The 20,500-nt window shown below is 43.5% G+C and overlaps 1 protein-coding gene across 1 annotated transcript in view; it reads right to left on the reverse strand.

Moving 5' to 3' along the window:
* Positions 1–20,500, reverse strand: part of Trpm3 (transient receptor potential cation channel subfamily M member 3) — an 863,316-nt gene that overhangs the window by 9,280 nt on the left and 833,536 nt on the right. Inside the window, 3 exon segments of the mRNA XM_052188302.1 lie at positions 1,068–1,267; positions 1,380–1,447; positions 1,450–1,538. Coding sequence (XP_052044262.1) covers positions 1,068–1,267; positions 1,380–1,447; positions 1,450–1,538 — 357 coding nt within the window.

Here is a 20,500-nt window from a genome sequence, read left to right on the forward strand (position 1 = left end):
GTAAGGTAGCAATCGAGACAGTATTCTTTGGCCAGGACTCGACCAGGCTGACATGATTTCAGGACAAAATATCAGGACACCCAGCTTTCTGTTTGCGTAAACTTGTGTTTCAGAAGGGAATGATAAGAGAATTTCTAGGTCTTTGCAACTGTCTGATTTGAATGTCTAGGACATTGCTTAATCAAGGAGATCACTAGGAGCTTCAGCTTTGAAGGGACAGTTGACTAAGTAACTCTGCTTTTAAGTCATGGGTGTATTGGTGTCCCATGGACTGGAGGTAGATTCCTGGACCACCATCCTAGGGGCTCTTGTTTGTGGATTAAATGTAGGTGCAGACTTGACACATTTCAAAAAAGTACATTAGATGGTCTATAAGTTATTGCACTTCCAGCAGCTCCAGAGAGTTTATGCCCAGGGGCCATTTAGGAGCCTGCAGGAGCCATTGGTATTTAATGTGAAGAGACAGATATGTTAAATCGCCTGCAACGAGTCACGTGTTCTTACACAGTGAGGTACTGTTCCAGCTGAGTGCCAGCCAAACTTCCTTTCAGAAACACTGAGCTAGATGGTGGGTGGTGGGTGGTGGGTGGTGGAGAGGCCACTGTTCTGTGCTTTGAAAGCAAGGCTCATTCTCCTCAAAAAATCATATAGGCGCAGTATTGAAGGCTTAGAAAACATTTAAGATCTGGAACAGTGATAGTCCCAGAATTGAGCATGGAAGACTAAAACTCAGGACACACTGTTTAAAGAATTAGATATAATTTAGCACTTGGTGCATATTAACACGGCTGATTTATAATGGGATCCTTGGAAGAAGCATGTGTAAAGGTGGAGCGCCAGCACTGTGGGAGAGGAGAATGCTTTTTTTCTTAATAGATGTGGCTAAGAAATCTAGCTTCAGCTCATCTTATACTGTTTTCCTTCTATTCTCTATCTCATTAAGCAGGTCCCCGTCCTATCCCCTTAAATATGCAAGAGGCAGGAGATCCAAGGAGGGCGTGGGTCCTGCCTGACTGCCTATGGGAATTGCTGGGAACTTCCGGGTGCAGGCACGGCTAGCAGCTCACTCAGGCCGTAGTCCCTTTCATCCGGGTCACTCTCATGCTTCCTCCACCGGCAGCACACATGCTGGAATATCATGGTCATGTGACTGAAGATGATGAGCGGTGGGGGCAGAACCGGCCTCTCGTGGAAAGTCATGATGAGCTGGTACCTCTGAAATTTCCATACTTGGTTGGATATCGACTTGACCTCAAAAAATGTATTGCTGAAACAGACCGGAGAGTCACATGACAAACAAGTAGTACTTTCCGAAGTATCAGCTCCCTCCTCCTGCTGCCCATCCATCCACCCATATGTCTGAAGGAGTGGCCACTCACTTGAAGACAGCAATAAGGAGGTTGACCAGAAGGATGTTCGCCACCAAGAGGTAGCAGGCCATGATGGCATGATGGCCGGGACAATCCATGCTCCTGTCTTGCATGGGGGCAGCTGGATTGTCTTGCCATCCTCTCGGGTCTCGTTCTGTCCACAGGGAGCTAGAGGAAGTGACACAGGTAAGAAATGAGAAACCATGGCTAAGTGATTTAAATTCAAAAGGAAAAAAAAGAGAGAGCAAGAGACATTTAAATGAGGGGTTTAGATGGAATTAAAATACAGCCACCTCAAACAGCAAAATGTTTAAAAAAAAAAAGCCAAAATAGGAAAATGAGATCTTCATGAATATTCAAAGGGCCACCACTCCTGAGGAGAGGCAGTTCCACCTGTGTCCCCAGTCAGTCATTAGACTCAGAGGTGTCTAAAGCCACCTGCCTGGTCCCTCAGTCCCTCAACCCCTGGGAGTGGTGAGAGGGCATTTGGTGTTCCTAAAATGTTTGCTGAGGGCTTTTGGAGGAGCCAGTTATTTTCCTGGCAAGTTACTTTCAAAATGTGCTGGAGAGGCCTCAGCCGACAGCTTGGGGCCAAGCATGGCAGGCTATTGATTGGAAATTAACACCAGGGCAACTGTTAATTGCTGTGAGAAACAATTCACAGCCTTGGCCAACGATTTGCTGTCTCAGTACAGCAGGAACAGTGCAGGGCAGCACCTAGAGAAGCACCCGGAGAGCTTGTCACTCCGTGTCCCTGATGGATGAGGAGGATAATAGGGAATGGTGTAACAGGCATAGACCCCAGAGACCACAGCTACTAGTCTATAAAAAAACTAGCCAACCACATTTTCATTCCAAATATGTGCATTTCAGGAACACGACGTAAATCCTAACTCCAGTGACTAAATGGCAAAGGCAGGCGTGTTTGGGGAGATGTGGAGGTGGGAGTGAGAAGGAAGGCGCTGTGTGGGATTGGGTGAGCAGAAGTAATATGCTAATAAGGCCAGCTTGGAGTTTGCAGGTTAGTGGAAGGGGGTGGGTAGAGTCCTGGTTCCTGGTTAATGTTTTAGAGCCCTGCACAGAGCCTATCTTTGTTACCGTTCTATTGCTATGAAGAGACACAGTGATGAAGGCAACATAAAAAACAAAATCATTTAATCAGGGGCTTGCTTACAGTTTCATAGGGATAGTTCAGGACCATCGTGGGGGGGAGCATAGCAACAGGCAGTCAGGCAGGCTTGGTGCTAGAGCAGTAGCTGAGAGCTTATATCTGATTCACAGGTGGCAGGCAGGGAAGGGAGTGAGACTGGGCCTGGTGTGGACTTTTGAAACCTCAGAGCCCACCCTCCAATGACACACCTCCTCCAACAAGGCCACATCTACTACTCTAAGAAGGCCACACCTCCTAATCCTTTCCAAACAGTTCCACTAACTGGGAACCCAACATTCAAATATATGAGGCTATGAGGACCCGTCTCATTCTACTCATTACAGAGCTAGATGTTGCTTGTAGGTAGGTACTAGGGGTAGATGAGGTAGCCCTTCCTTTCCATGTGCTTTACACTGGCCTTTGGACGGGGTGACTTGATGTCTGTCTTTTAGCAGTGGTTAAGAGCACCTCAAGAGAGCTCAGCACTTCCGATGGGGTGCTGCTGAGGATCTAGCAGGAGGGTTTGCATGGGGGCCCAGGATCTGCAAGGTTTGCGCAGGACAGCAAGAGGACCTGCTTTTCTCCTTCTGCCTGGCAATGTACTCTGCAGAAGTTCTCACCCAGCAGCCTGGAATACTATTAACATCCAGCTGGCACCAGACACTTGAACCAGAAGCCCCAGGACACTTTAGGCATGGCATTTCATCGTAACCTTCCTTGTCAGTTGCCCCAGTGGTTGAATAACTGAGCTTTTAATTAGGTTGCAAAAACCACATGATTTTTTTTTTTTAAATGTAAAACATACCTTTGCAGCCAGCAAGGGTTTTATTAGCAGTGGGCCAGCAAGTCCCTGATTTTATGACCAGGATTAGATGACCAAGGCACTCTCTTTGTCTCTATATGGCAGATAATTGGAAGTGGGAATGGGGTTTATCTTGCTCCTGACATAACTGGGTATTACTGACCACCCAAGACAGCCTTGTAAGATAGTCTTGGAAGGAAATGCCCTGACAAGTGATGTCCAGACTCTACAGGTGGCTCTCCAGGGCTGCCCCTTCTTCTCCCTATGGGCACAATCTGGACCAAGTTTCTTGTAGTTCTTAGAAGCCCAGTCTCCCTTTTGCTTCCTGTTTCTGAGCCTCATTGTTTCTGCTGCTTCTATTAGACCGGTGGTCAATCTAGTCTCATTCTCAAGCTGGACCTAGGGTGTATGTCTTCTCTTCCATGCATGCCTAGCAGCCTACTTTCTAACCCTCGGCCCCAGCTGGGATTGGGCTGGTCATACCCTCGTGCTCTTGACACTCCTCCTGTTTGTCTTAGGACTCTCACATTCCTGCCACTGCCCAGTACTTGTCTGTACTATACACGAGATTCCCCAGTGGAGCATCGTCCTTCAAGATTACCCTCCTCTTGGCTCAGCATGCTTGCATGCATCTGAAAACAGTAGGCATTTGTTGACTGAGTAAGCAGAAGATGCTTTCTTGAGCATCTGTGCTATTGCTGTTAGCTTGGTCAGTCAGGTGGTATAGGTGCCAGGTCAGTCTGAGATCAGTGGTTCTCAATCATCTTAATGCTGTGACCCTTTAATACAGTTCCTCATGCTGTGGAGACCCCCCCCAACCACAAAATTATTTTATTTCTACTTCATAACTGTGATTTTGCTACTGTTATGAATTGTAATATAAATCTCTGGTAGGCAGGATGTCTGATGTACGACCCCTCCCCCCCACCAAGGGGTCGTGACCCAGAGATTGAGAATAGCTGCTCTAAATTCTACAGCAAGTGCAGCATAAATGAGTTAGATGTTCCTTGTGACAGTGATAATGATAATAAAAGTGAATCATTAAGAGGCAGCCTTTATTTGGCAACATCAGTGAAGAAGCTGTGAGCATTATGGGCAGCAGTTAGTGCAAAGGATTGCTCCAGGAGGGCTTCTAATGACACTCTTGTTCTGGGTATTTGTCGGAACTAGAAAGTGTGATAACTCAGACACACAGATGTCTACCACTAATGGAGATGAACAGGGTGTCTTCCAGATCTGACAAGCAACAGTTGTTAGGAAGGGGGGGGGGTTGTTATTGCAATGGTTCCATGATACCAGAAAGTTGCTAGGGATGTCACCAGTGATGTACACCATGACACCACTGTTGTGGGAAATATTAAAAAAGATCTTCCAACTCTCCTGCCTTGCCATGCCTCAGTACCATGTCCTGGCGGGGTCTAGCTCAGTGCTGTTCTCTCTGCCGCCGAGCTATTCTGTTCCAGCTAGCTCCCACAGCATCTCAGCTGTGTTCCCTCTCCACCATTGGTGGACCCACACTCCAGTAACCAAGTAAATCAAACTCTTAAAGCTTCATTAACCAACCAGATTTATATAAATAATATCACAATTTATAAGATGCCAATACAGTAATTTCAGAGCCAATTGATAATGATAAAAGCTTTATCCCAATATTTCTAACCTTATAAAAACTTAGCTATTTGTGACTAGTAAATGCCACACAGGCCCATTTCCAAAGCCATCTCAATTCCCTTCCCTTTTCCTTCTCCAACCTTGGTGTCTATCCCTGCCGCCCCGCCCCAGCTCCTAGCTCCACCTCCCTTTTCCTGTCCAATCACAGGCCTTCCACTGCCCCAATATGATTGGACATGGAAAATCCTGCAACATGCCACATGACATGGATGTGGGGGCTGGCAAGTAGTGTGCTGTCATCTCTGTCTTTGTCAATGACAGTCAATAGAGTTCCTGTAGAAGATGTTTGCAGAGTCTAGCTCCTTCATATCCATTGTCCTTTCCTCGAATAAGAGCATTCTGTTTACCCCTGTGAACTCACTCTGCTTCCCTCATCCCCTAGTTACAACAAAATGTATGACTGTCAAGTAGAAAGGGCCTGGATGAGAGACATCATGGAGAACCAAAATTTATGACCAACAGTAACATGCAGAAAACCAGCCCTCTCCAGTTACATGAACCATACAAGCCTGTTTTTCCAAAGTCAGCTATAGTTGTGCCATTATCACTTGCAATAAAGACTCTTGACTATAGGTAGGTATGGTAGTGCATACCTGTAATCCCAATACCAGATAGTCTGACATAGGAGGAGGCTTGTGTGTTAAACTTTGGTGGGGGGTAGAGGTTGAGGGGGAACCAGGTGATATAATTACCCTCAAATCCCACATCTACAGTCAGGAAAACAAGATGTTCATATTTAGAACCTTGGAATACATAGGAAGTTTGAAGTGGTACCCAAGTATATAGCATCTGATCCCAAGCTCAGGTCAAGTCTCCCCCCACCCCCCAAGGCAGGTTTCTCTGTGAAACAAGCCCTGTCTGTCCTAGAATCACTTTATAGACCAGGCTGCCCTCAAACTCACAGAGATCCATTTGCCCTCTGCCTCCCTCTTCTGCAGGGATTAAAGACACCCACCAGCACGCCTGGCCCTTTGAGTTGGTGTCTTACTTTTTAGGAGCTGAAGCAGAGATTTAGTTACTTTCCTTCTTCCCTAAAGTAGGCAACAGTTTAAAGGGTCTACTCTGATAATGCTGAATTTTTGTCCAGCTGTGGCCTCAGAAACGGGCAGTAAGGACTATTTACAAAAATCAGGGGTGGTGGTGGTATACAAGTCTGAAGAACTGGCCAGATATGTGTACATAGCCAGCAAACCCTTGGAGCAAAGAAATTGAGTTCTAGAAGTGGCAGCACAGGGCAGATGTGGGCACAGAAGGGAAATTTGGCTATAACTGTTGCATCTGCATAGTTACAGCCAAATTAACGGGATCCCTGTGCTTTGTGTATGTGGGTCACACTGACACATCACATGGAAGGAACTGCAAATGCCAGTTCTGCTAATGATGCATTCATAGGTAGAAATGGACAATTGGGCTTTGGAACACACTGATGGGCTAGTCACAATCTGGCTAGAATTTGTGGGCGGTGGAAAAAAGCTATGGCTACACATTGTGAAAGAATGTTTCAGCGGTTGGAACTGCCCCCCCCCAACCCTACAACCTTTCCAGTAAGTAAGAGTACTTGCCTAGCATGAATAGGATCTTGGGTTCAATTCCCAGAACTGAAATAGAAAGGACCTAATCAGAAATAAAGAGGCAACAGCATCCTTCCTAGAATGTAAGCCCTGAGAGCAGAATTTTTGTCTCTCGTGTTCACCAAACTGAAGAACACGGTCTCCTGAGCACCATCTGGCACATGCAGGTGCTAAACAGAGAGATGGCGTTACTTTCTGTATGGTGGTACCAGACACCAGGATGCAATGCCACACATCTCTCTTAAGTCCTACATTGATGCTTACTACCAGGTAACAGTCTGGGTGTTTTCCTATCTGCTTCTACTTCTCACCAAGTGCTACCATAACCTGCTAGTATAGAAAGCTGTCATGATAGCTAAATATCAACGGAGAAAACATAGGACTTTCCTCCCAAAGTCTTTGTTCAGAACAATAGAAGATCTTACTCTGTATGCTGTTGTATAACCCTCCATAGCAAACCAGCCCTCCCACCATCCAGTACTTACTCAGACAATGCAAATTAATCTTTATATTCTTTCCCCTTCAGCTAAGACATTTCTTTGGAATCCTTCTTTAGATGAAACTCTTGACAGTATGGCCAATGCACTGTAATTATTACAAGTCATGGGGCCATTCTTAGCTCTTTATCAAATGGGAATGACAAGGGTTGGGTCTCTCTTAAGGGTCTCCCTCAAGTCCACAAGGTTTAGTGGACAATTGACCTATATCTCAGCTGAAGGAATCCAGATTCAGACCTTTCATATTCTAGACATTTATGATTGCGACACTGACTTCATCCCATAAATCATAAGACTTGAGGACATGAATTTGTCCTGCCAATTAAAAAGGGCATATTTAGGGGTCTGGAGAGATGGATCAGTGGTTAAGAGCACTGACTGCTCTTCCAGAGGTCCTGAGTTCAATTCCTAGCAACCACATGGCTCATAACCATCTGTGCTGGGATTCGATGCCCCCTCCTGGTGTGTCTGAAGATAGCTACAGTGTACTCATATACATAAAATAAATAAAAAAATCCTTTTAAAAAAGGGTATCTTTAAAAGGAGATGATTCTTCAGAAAATATTAACCTCACTTCTTTCTCTATCTGAAAGCATCAGAAGTGCATACAGTAGACTTGAAATAAGCATCTATGGAAGGGATGCTGTGTGCCAGCCTCCACCGGGCACTTTACATGGGTCTTCCTTCCAGCTTTGTAAGAAACACACCTGTCATGTGAGCACTCAGGTGATGGAGCAGGAGGATTGAGAGTTCATGGACACTTTTGGCTATGTAATGGAACTCTAAATCTTAAAAACTAAAAGAAAACCAAACAAACATTCTTGCTTTATTGTTGATCGGTGGGATGCCTTTCTCAGGGTTGCATGGCAACCAAGAGGTAAAGCCCCTGCCATTCTCTTTTCTCAAAACACGCTGAGTTCCTGCTGCATGCCACAGCAATAGGTACCAGAGATGAAATTATGAATGTAGGAGAAATGAGTACCTTTGATCTCTGACCTGTGTACACTTCACTCTTTCTCATGTGGCCTTGCCAATGTGCCCATCCTAGTGACCGGTGGCTGCATGCTTAAATGCCAGGTCTTGAGCTTGAGGTGTGATCTTGATAAAATTTTGACATGATAGAGGGTTAGAACTCTTCAAACCTTTGTTAGTGTTTCAGAAGAATTTGGGAAGAACAGTGAAGCCACCCATACAAGCCAGGTAGATCAGGGTCCCTTTGTTTAGTGCCCCCAAAGAGGGAGCAATACAAAGAGGAGAGGAACATCTCAATTAGAGACAAATGAGGAAATTGTTAGACATATGAATTCTTTTTTTGTTTTTACTGATACAAGTAACTGGCCTGAACTGCTCAAAGTAACAGGCAAATGGGACTCTTTAAAAATCAGTACACAAAGAAAGTAAGGTCATATAATAGGCCAATAGGTCATAGGAACTGATATCCTTGAGTTAAGACACTTGTCTTTTATTTTTTGTTTCCTTCTGTAATACCCAGGGAAAGGAAATGCTTATTTATTTAATATGCATACCACATTGTTCCCTCAAAATCAGAAACATTTGCAATTAAAGACTGACTTGTGTTGGAAATGATTTTCATTATTCTTAAAGATGAGACAGAGAAGGACAAAAAATAAAAAAGTTATTTTTTGGGGCTCATCCCTTCCTCTCAATGTCTGAAAAACAAACCAAAAAGTCTACAAATTTTTTTGCAACCTGCAGGCAATGGCATTACAGAGTTTAGTTAAATATCTGACTTTTAAAATTCTATTCCATGTTTTGAAGAAATGGTTTTCAACTAAAAATGTGTCTGGAGGGCTAGCAATATGACTTAGTGGGTAAAGGAACCCTTGGCCAAGCCTGATGATCTGAGTTTCATCCCTGGAATCAATATGGTAGAAGAAGGGAAGTAACTTTTGTAAGTTGTCCTCTGATGGCTATTTTTACTATGCTAATTCTGCCAATCCATGAGCATGAGAGATATCTCCATTTTCTGACATCTTCTTCAATTTCTTTCTTGAGAGACTTGAAGTTATTGTCACATAGATTTTTCACTTGTTTGGTTAGAGTTACCCCAAGATATTTTATATTATTTGTGGCTATTGTGAAGGGAGTTGTTTCCCTGATTTCTTTCTCATCCTGTTTATCAGTTGTATAAAGGAAGACTATTGCTTTATTTGGGTTAATTTTATATCTGGCCACTTTGCTGAAGTTGTTTATCAGCTGAAGAAGTTCTCTGGTAGAATTTTTGGGATTACTTATGTATACTATCATATCATCTGCAAATAGTGCTACCTTTATTTCTTCTTTGCCAATTTTTATCCCCTCCATCTCCTTTTGTTGTCTCATTGTTCTAGCTAGCCCTTTGGGTATTATAGTGAATAGATATAGGGACAGCGGGCATCCTTGTCTTGTCCCTGATTTTAGTGGAATTGATTCAAGTATCTCTCCATTTAATTGGATATAGGCTGTTGTATTTTTGTCAGATGCTTTTTTTTGTATCTAAGGAGATGATCATGTGAGTTTTTCTTTTTTGGTTTTTTGAGATTGGGTTTCTTTGTGTAGCCTGGAACTCTGTACACCAGGCTGGCCTTGAACTCAGAAATCCACCTGCCTCTGTCTCCCAAGTGCTGGGAATAAAGGCATTCGCCACCACTGCCATGCTAGATTATGTGATTTTTTTCTTTGAGTTTCTTTATATAGTGTATTACATTAATGCATCTTCATATATTGAACCAACCTTGCATCCCTGGGATGAAGCCTACTTGATTGTGGTGAATGATGGTTTTGATGTGTTCTTAGATTCTGTTTGCAAGAATGTTATTGAGTGTTTTTTTTTCATTGAAATTTACAAGTGAGATTAGTCTGAAATTCTGAAGCACCTAAAGAAATGTTCAGTCTTTAGTGATCAGAGAAATGCAAATCAGTGACCTGAGATTCTACCTTACACCAATCAGAATGGTTAAGATCAAAACCTCAGGTGACAACACATGTTGGTGAGGATGTGGAGAAAGAGGAACACTCCTTCATTGCTGGTGGGATTACAAACTGGTACAAACTCTCTGGAACTCAGTCTGTGGGTTCCTCAGAAAATTGGAAATAGAACTACCTAAAGACCCAGCAATACCACTCTCGGGAAAATACCCAAAAGATGCACCACCATGCCACAGGGGCACATGTTCCACTGCCCTTATTTGTGATAGCCACAAGCTGGAAACAACCCAGATGTCCCATGACAGAAGAATGGGTACAGAAAATGTGGTTCATTTACACAATGGAATACTACTCAGCTATGAAAAACCAGGACATCCTGAGTTTTGCAGGCAAATTGATGGAACTAGAAAATATCATCATCCTGAGTGAGGTAACTCACATCTAAAAGGACACGCACAATATGTACTCACTAATAAGTGGATATTACCCCCCCCAAAAGTACAGAGTACCCAAGATACAGTCCAGAGAACTCAAAAAGGTCAACCAGCTGAAGGGCCCAAGTGAGGATGCCTCAGTCCCACTCGTGAGAGAGAAGAAAGCAACCATAAGGGGTAAGGGAGGGAGGAATTGGGAGGGAAAGGGGAAGGGAGTCGGGGGAGGGAGAGGGGAACATGATCTGGTATTGGGTGGAAGAAGAGGACCTAAGCCCTGAGGGGCAACAGAAAGAATGGAAACATGCAACCTAGGGAGGTAGAAGGTTGAGGGTGGGGGACCCTCCAGAATGTACCAGAGACCTGGGAGGTGAGACACTCTCAGGAATCTAAGGGAGGGGCCTTAGATAAAATGCCCTACAGTGGGGGAGAGGGAACTTGCAGAGTTCACCCCTGGCAGAAAGACAGAGCATCAAGTGAGAGACGGGGTTGCCATCCCACAGTCAAAACTCTGACCCATAATTGTTTTGTCTGAAAGAACTGCAGGGATGGAAATGGAGAAGAACCTGAGGAAAAGAAGGTCCAAAGTGGGATCCAGCTCAAGGGGAGGCCCCAAGGCCTGACACTATTACTGAGGCTATGGAGTACTCACAAAAAGGGGCCTATCTTGACTGCCCTCCAAAGGCCCCAACAAGCAGCTGAAAGAGTGAGATGCAGATATTTACACCCAACCAATGAACAGAAGCAGCTGACCCCTGTGGTTGACTTAGAGAAAAGATGGAAGAAGCTGAGGAGGAGGGCGATCCTGTAGGCAGACCAGCAGCCTCAGTTAACCTGGATCCCTGAGATCTCTCAGACACTGGATCACCAACCAGGCAGCATACACCAGCTGATATAAGGCCCCCTACACATATACAGCAGAGGACTGCCAGGTCTGGGTTCAGTCAGAGAATATGCACCTAACTCTCAAGAGACTGGAGGCCCCAGGGAGTTTAGCATTCTGGTGGGGTGAGGGGGGTGGGGGTGGGGACATCCTCACGGAGACAGGGGGCAAGGAGGACATATGGGATGTGGGACAGTCAGAGTGTGGACCTCGAGGGAAATAAAATCTGGAGTGTAAAATAATACTAATACTAATACTACTACTAATAGTAATAAATCCACTGTGAAAAGATGACAGGACAAAGAGGATTACTTTGCCAGTTTGCTCCAAAGACCTAGAATACCATGGACACCACCTGGCACTCAGTTTGAGGACTAACTCTCAGAGAAATGTCTTTCATTCTTTCTCATAATTTAATACCCTTCAGGCCAAAACAACTAGAGATGCCCCTCTTTGTATGCCTAACTCTTTTCTAGAATTTTCCTTATCTAAAGGTCTCCAATTGTGGTAGATCTAGATGGAAGCTGTCTCTGTGGAAGCATGCAGAATTTTCTATTGCTTGCCAGGGGTGACAATATCCCATGTAGTCAAGAACAGGAATTACAAAGGTAATTGTAAACCAGGTCAGACTGGATTCTCTACAAAGGCACCACCAACTAGTTCCTGTCCTATTCCTTCTTTTCCTAGTCCCTAACTCAGCTGCTAGAGATGTACTGATTTCTCATGACGTGGCTCAAAGGCATCTATTAGAAATTGGCAAGACAGCTGGGCAGTGGTGGCACACGCCTTTAATCCCAGCACTTAGGAGACAGAGGCAGGCAGATTTCTGAGTTTGAGGCCAGCCTGGTCTACAGAGTGAGTTTCAGGACAGCCAGGGCTACACAGAGAAACCCTGTCTCGGGGGGCGGGGGGGGGGGGGAGGAAATTGGCAAGATGCCTCAGGTCCTGCATCTAAGAGAAAAGAAAGTTAGACTGTTGATTTTCCTCAGGTGGGGAGGCAGTCTGTGATGATTTTAGGGCATGGGAACAGAGCATTGGATGGTATTGAGTCAGGTGGTAAGAAAATGACCTTTTCCAGGCTTGTGCAGTCATTTCTGACCTCAGCAGGAAGGCACTGTTGATTTGAGGATAATGTTTGCTTAATTCCTCCCTCACAAACCCTATTTTCCAGTAAAGTTGAGACAGGCTTAAGCACCTGCCAAGAATTTTTTTTTTTTAACAGTGTGGTGTTTGCCTTTTGTTTCTTTTGTGATTGTCTTCTATTTACACCAAATCATAGTCATTTTCAACTTATGCCAGGACATATTTTTTTTAAAGTAAATTGAGTTTTAAAACTTGATTCAGTTGAAAGATTACAAGGAACAGAATAGAGGTTGCAAAACAGAATATAGCTGATTAAATGTTGAGAAACACTAAATTAGATGATTCCCAAACCTCATCTGTTCCTAACATTGTATTGCTCCAGGATTCCAGGAAAAGCCATGAGGTTCAAAAGTCTGCCCAACCTGGGTACAAATGACACAATCTTTAGCTCTTTAGGGCCATCCTGGTGAATAGTTACCGACTATTAGCATAGCTTTAGCTTTGAGCTGTTGAGAAATCTATTATAATCTAATGACTTAGGAAGCAGGATGTTCCAAGGATGTCCCTAGGTATGTTATGGGTATGTTGAGAGATGTTCTGGGGGAAGAAGGAAGAGAATTCAATTCTTTTTATATCTCAGGGCTATGTTCTTGCTAGTGTGTGTGCATACATATACACATACATCTACATGTATACATATATATATATATGTTGTCATTTATTTGTGGGTTTATATATAAATTATCATTTATTTGTTGGTTTTGGAAAAAACCTCAACAATCCAACCTTAGTAGTTCATTGTTTTGTTTTAGGAATTCCTATCAGGACAGTTGCATCCAAGTCTCCCTAGAGAAGGCTGAGGATACCCAGGAAGCTGCTGTTCACACCTGTTAGTTAGGGTGGAGATATACCAGGTGGATTGCCTCAACAGCTCTAACTTTCCCCTTTCCCTGTATCCAAGCTCCTTTGCTGAGTGGCCCTGGAATTCCCATTGCATGTGTGGAATCTATTTCCTTAGTCTTTGATTTTGAGTTTGGCCATATTGGTTACTTTAATGAATGGGATGTTTGTAAATATTTGTCAACCAATGTAGAATTCCGAGAAAGCCCTCGTGCATCTCTTTTCACTCTACTACCTGAACCATAGCCACGACAGACACGCTTAGACTGGCCATTCAGAGGCGAAGACACAGGCACATGGAATCCTATATGCTTCTAAGCTGGTGCTCTCCTGGATCAGCGGATAGTTGATTGCCAGGCAGCCAAGGCAAGAAAAGCCATTTAGTCAGTCACAGGCTTGTGAACCTATTTAAGTGCTGTGGATTAAAGCACAGGGTTTGGGATCATTTGCCCTCCTGAGTAATTGAGTCTATTGATACTTTCCCCTACTCATTTTGGGAAGAGATGACCCTTTAAGAAGACGAAGTCCTTTCTCTACTTTTTCTGCTCTGATGAAAAGAAAGTGAATTCTCTCTTCTTTTTTCCCCTAGCCCCAGAACACCCCTAATATACCAAGAACCTTGGTATATACCTTGGATACCTAGGTTTGGGAATCCTGCTTTCTAAATCATTGGATTAGAATAGTGAATCCATTTCCAAAAAGCTCAAAGCTAAAATTCTGCAAATGGCAAGTGACTATAAGCCAGGATGGTCCTAAAGAGTTAAAGACTGTGTCACTGGTACCCAAGTGGGGCAGGCTTAAGAAACTTCCATCCCTAATTCAGGTCACAACTGATTGGAACATCCTATCGCTGCCCAGTGACCAGGAGCTAATCAGACTTGTCCTGCAGAAGCTAATCTTCAGTGCAGAGATTTTTAGCTAGACAATGGCGGATACTTAATTGAAAAGACAGGTAGAACCAGGCCATATTGGTCCCATAAGAGTGAAGCAAGATATCTGAAAGGAGGAGAGGAGGAGGGAAGGGATGAAAGAGAGCTGGGGGGGGGGTGAGACGAATGACAGGGACAGAGGCTACAGAATAGAGAGCCAAGCAGATGGCAGAGGCTGTGTGCTCTAGTGCTGACTCTCCCAAAGCACTTCCGATTTCATTATCAACCCATGCTCCTGTTTCCAAACGTCTCTGTGGTATCTACTATTGGGCTCATTGTCAACCTTTCTTTAATTTGGTTTGAGTGGTTTTGTTTTCTCAGAACCATTGTTTTTCTTTGCGTCATTAGTGTCTTAGAGAGAAACAGCTTCTGACTAGTAGTTCATCAGAGCAGGCTGAAAGATGTAAATAAATATTGCCTAACTAACAGTTCTACTGTGGGCTCACCTCAGCCTGTCTGTCTGTCTGTCTGTCTGTCTTTCTCTCTATCTCTCTCTGTCTCTCTCTGTCTGTCTGTCTGTCTCTGTTTCTCCTTGTCTCTCTCTGACTCTGTCTGTCTGTCTGTCTCTCTCTCACACATGCACACATACACACACTTCTCTTTTGATAAGTGCCTAAACATATCAAATCAGATGAGCATTTTCTTCTTCAAATCAAAAGAACAACAAAGCTGGGCGGTGGTGGCACACGCCTTTAATCCCAGCACTTGGGAGGCAGAGGCAGGCAGATTTCTGAGTTGGAGGCCAGCCTGGTTTACAGAGTGAGTTTCAGGACAGCTAGTGCTATACAGAGAAACCCTGTCTCGAAAGAAAAAAAAAGATAGAGAGCAAGTGTATCAGTCTTAATTGTAAACTTGATTGAGAAATGTCAATAAAATTATTAAAGGCCACATTTGGGGACATCTCTTAAAAGTGTACTTAGACCATGACAGTTCTGACTTCCTGAATTTGAGTCCCTGATGGTTCTTGATTTGATGACACTAGGGGCATGTGTGAAAGGTAGGAGGTAGGGACTCCATCCTGGGAAAGGTCACTTTGGGGCTATATCCTGCTCTAGGGCCCTTGCAGTAGCCCTCCTGTGGTTCCAAGCCTTCATGAGGTGAAGCAGCATCTTTATTATGTGTTTCTGCAGCCATGATGGTCTGGTCAAAAGAGTGGGGCCAATGACCATGGCAGTGACCCCTCTGAATCTGCATGCCAAAATAACCCCATCTTTCATTAAGATGTTTCTGTCAGGCATTTTGGTCACAATGACACAAAAGAGTTATGAGTACAAGTAAATACCCATGATTTGCTTCTCTGGATTTGTGTGTTGCTGGTTTTGTGTGTAACTTTCAAATTTCTGACCATCCTACCTTCATTTCTCAAATACCATGGTTACAAGTGTGTGTAGAAATGCACATTTATATTCCACTGTAATTGTTTTTTTTATTTGAGACAAGGACTTCCTATGTAGCCAAGGCTGGATTTGAACTCCTCAAGTTATTACTTGACTCCAGAGCTCTACATGCAGGAGATGGTAGTTCTCCTCTTCTAGATGCAAGAGTGCAAATCCCATTCTTATTGCTTTGGCCATGGAGAGCTTCCCTTGAGAGGCTACACGACCTTAGCTTGCATGCCACACATAGGGGAACCTGTGTGTTGATGTCTTTAAATTGGGATGGTATGCTTTCTCAGACAACCATACATCCAGTGAGTCTGTGCTCATCAAGATATCTGAAGGAGGATGAGCCAGAACCCTCTTCAGGAGGGCTGTCCTATAATAAAGAAACTAGTAATAGAACATCAGGGCTGCTTGTGCCTGGAGGGTTCTGTGCAGTGAGCCAGATGGCACATCTTTGCCTGGATGCACCTTAGGGGACAGAAGGCTGTAACAGCACCACAGAAATGATCCATGGCTCCCATTGACTCTCATCAGACTGTGCTCGAGGGCCATCACACTCATGGAAGCAATCAATATGGTCCCTAACATTCAGTTCATGTACATAAGCGAATGTGAGTTCCTGCTGACATTACTTACACATTCCATGGCAAGCGATAATGCAGGAAAGCCCCTCATCCTCGTGGCTCCTATGCCTCGTCCCCATCCCCTGACACACTCCCCTCTCTATATCCCTTGCTCCTTTTCTGTCCTCCAGATGCCAAGCTCAACCCCCTTGTCTCATTTCTAGTTCTTCTTACAACCAGAGTTTCCCACTCTCTGACTGATGATACTTGAGCAGCAGAGAATGCAGATTGTATTCAATCCACGTTCTGCTTTGAACTAAACAGCTGTTGGCAGGCTCAGATGCCAGTGCCCAGCACTTGCTGTGCTTGTTGGTAGTAGAAATCCAAATGTAGGCTGCACATCAATACCACTATTGTTATAATAAAATAGGTGACAGGAAACCTTTATACACAGGACTAACATTGATGCATGTGATTAAAATAAGCATTTTAATCTTCACTGGTTTATCTGTTAAAATAATAAACCCTGGAGGAGGACACAACATCTGCCCCAACACCAGGAGTAACTGGGACCAAAGGGACCCAGGCACGCAGGAACTCCGCCCAACCAGTGGCATGGGTCCCTTCCAATCTGAGCCCTTGCCCTGAGCAGACTTGGGTGCAAACTCTGCACCCAGTCCCACAACACCCAGAGGAAGCTCCACTCCAAGGTGCTCTACACATCCAGGATCCCAGGATCCCAGGATTCCTGGAGCTTGGTCACACCAGGATCTCAGGGTCCCAGAGGAAGCTTGACTTCTAGGAACTTGGACACACCCAGGATCTCAGGATCACAGGATCCTAGAATCACAGGATCACAGAGAAATCTTGACTCTGAGGAGTTCTGATACAACCAGGCTCACAGGAAGGACAGGCTCCAGTCAGATATAGAGAAGGCAGGTAGCAGTAGAGATAACCAGATGTCAGGAGGCAAGGGCAAGAACATAAGCAACAGAAACCAAGGTCACTTGGCATCATCAGAACCCAATTCTCCCTCCACAGCAAGCCCTGGATATACCATCACACTTGAAAAGCAAGATTTGAATCTAAAAATCACTTTTCATGATGATGATAGAGGACCTTAAGAAGGTCATAAATAACTGCCTTAAAGAAATAAGGAGAACACAGGTAAACAGGTAGAAGCCCTTAAGCAAAAAATTCCTTAAAGAATTACAGGAAAACACAATGAAGCAGGTGAAGGAAATGAACAAAACCATCCAGGAGCTAAATATGGAAATACAAACAATAAAGAAATCCCAAAGGGAGACAACCCTGGAGTTAGAAACCCTAGGAAAGAGATCAGGAGTCATAGAATCAAGCATCACCCACAGAATACGAGAGATAGAAAAGAGAATCTCCGGTGCTGAAGATATCATAGAAAACATTGACACAACAGTCAAAAAAACCCACAAAAAAAACAAAAAGCTCCTAACACAAAACAATCAGGAAATCCAGGTCACGATGAGAAGACCAAACTTAAGGATAATAGGTATAGAAGAGAGTGAAGATTCCCAACTTAAAGGGCCAATAAATATCTTCAACAAAATTATAGAAGAAAATTTCCCTAACCTAAAGAAAGAGATGCCCATGAACACACAAGAAGCCTACAGAACTACAGATAGACTGGGCCAGGAAAGAAATTTCTCCCTTCACATAATAATCAAAATACCCAATGCACCAAACAAAGAGAATATTAAAAAGCAGTAAGGGAAAAAGATCAAGTAACAAATAAAGGCAGACCTATCAGAATTACACCAGACTTCTCACCAGAGACTATGAAAGCTAGAAGATCCTGGGCAGATGTCATACAAACCCTAAGAGAACACAAATGCCTGCCCAGTCTACTATACCCAACAAAACTGTCAATTACCATAGATGGAGAAAACAACATATTCCATGACAAATTCAAATTTACATACTATCTTTCCATAAATCCATTCCTACAAAGGATAATAAATGGAAAATACCAACCCTAGGGAGGGAAACTACACCCTAGGAAATGCAGGAAAGTAATCTTTCAATAAACCCAAAAGAAGATAGCCACACAAACATAATTCCACCTCTAACAACAAAAATAACAAAACCACTTTTCCTTAATACCTTTTAATATGAAAATTTTGGCTATCACCCAGTGTTCTTTCTAATTTGGTAATTAGAGAAATATGTCCAATATTGTACTATATAAACTTTCTGCTTGTTTGTACATGACAGTGTCTTCCTGTGTACCACATAATGGTCTTGAAATCATGCTTCTCCTATCTCAGCCTCTCTATTAGTAGGATTGCGTATTTGATGTTTTTATATTATACTATGGTTTTCAGAACAGCTTACATATTTCAAAATTATTTGCACAGTCAAAAGAAATGTAGACAATTCAGGAGGTGGCTTGTAAGAGAACTACAAAAGAGTGAGACTGAATGTTTTGCTTGATATTTATAATTATTGTATCAACTTTGAAGAAGAACTTATATGTTATTCTTCTTCTGAAATGAATGCTTTTCAAAATCATCACAGCCAATGAACCAGAATCTTACCCTCACCTAATGTCTGTGCCACCCTCCAAGCAGAGTCATTGTTCATTGATACAGTTGGTGAATGAGTTCTTGGACAGACCATCTTAATATACGTGCCATTTCTTAAATGAATGTAACCTGTTCCCTCTGGGCTGAGAATGATGACAATCACTCAAGTCAAAAAGCTTTGATCATAGCAGGAAATCTGTATCCAAATAATTGTGCCTACAATTCATTCCTTGATGCAGCAGAACTGTCAACTCTTAGCTACTATGGAGGTAAAATCCTTTCGACATTGAAATACAACCTTATTAAAATGAACTCCAATGTCTAAAACTTGTTCTTATTTTGGGTTTGTTCCACAGTAAGAGCCAAGATTTTAAGCTTTACTAAAAACAAAACAAACAAGCAAAAATACTTTAACTTTTTATGTTCATTTAATAGCATGCCCACATTTTTATAGAAAAATATATGTTGTGTTGAATAAATAATAAAATAAATAAATAAATTAATTAAAGATTAAAAAAACACCAAGCCCCAACTATCCATTAAGTGGAGCTGTGAGAGAAAGGGGAATGGAGAAAGGGTGTTTTGCTGTCGTTCATCTTGGCTTATTTATTCCCAACAATCACCGCATCTTAATTCTCTGTCTTGATAGCTGTCTGCCACTGGTCTATCCCATTAAATCATTTCTTGAAGTTACTACACACAAGGTGCTATCTTGGGCAGGTTCAGGTAGAGTCCTCAGTCTGCCACTGACAGCTGTGAAACTTCAGGTTCACTCGTAGGTCAGAGCTTCAGTAATTCCATCTTTAAGCCCAAGGTAATGATACTAGCAATGGCATTATTGATAGTGATATTGATAGATGACTTGCTTCCTTGGCCATCAATCTAACCAGTATTTATAGACGTCCTGTATGAAGTAGGCTGGACATACACCAGTGAATAAAATGCTGTTGTTCTAACATCTGCACAGGGGAGGCAGTGGTTGTGCTGAGGGGTAGAGGTCACAGGGAGTGTATGAAAGAGAAGCAAGAGTATAAAATGAATGAGCAAACAGTGCCCAAGGGAGGCAACTGGTACAGGAGCAGGAAGACTCCAGAATGGGTACAGGTGGCCAAGAGACCACACTGGGAGAGCATGATGGGAACAGACTGATCTCGGATGGGGTTGTTGGCTGGGAAGCCCAGAGGAAAGGCTGCTCCACACAGCAGGCACTGCTTAGCAAAGGCTCTGAGGTGGAAGCCTGCCTGCTGTGTGCTGTGAGCTCAGGAAGGTCCCTGTGCCCAGAACCATGCTGGGAGAGCAGCTGGAGAAAAGGGAAGGGTGAGGGCAGAGAGCATCACGTGGGGCCTCTGGAGAGACCTCAGAGAAACAGGTTCTAAGGTGCCGGGCTCAGTGACAAAACATTCTGTATTGTAATCCTAGGTTTAATTCAAGTAACCAACTAATTTTCCTTATCCACTCGTGCTTCTGCCGGATAGCTTTGCAGCTGTAGGTAAGCCATCTTTTCAGGTTTTTTATTTTTCTGGTAGTTTACCCCCTCCCTTTCGTGAAATAAGGAGCACCTCTTCACTCAGCGGGGAGCACTGGTGGCATTCCTGTTTCGCAAGTATCCGCTCCTACAGAAGGGAGCTAATGACAGGAGGCAGCTGGGCATGGTTGCAAATGCCAGCGACTCTAGGGCTTTGTAGAAGGGTTTCACATTCAAGGGCAGTCTTGGCTAGACACTGTGTTTGAAGGCAACCTGGGTCACATACCCAGACACTGTCTCAAAACAAAACCTTA

The sequence above is a fragment of the Apodemus sylvaticus genome, chromosome 1 (genome assembly GCF_947179515.1).
Source record: "Apodemus sylvaticus chromosome 1, mApoSyl1.1, whole genome shotgun sequence".
NCBI lineage: Eukaryota > Metazoa > Chordata > Mammalia > Rodentia > Muridae > Apodemus > Apodemus sylvaticus.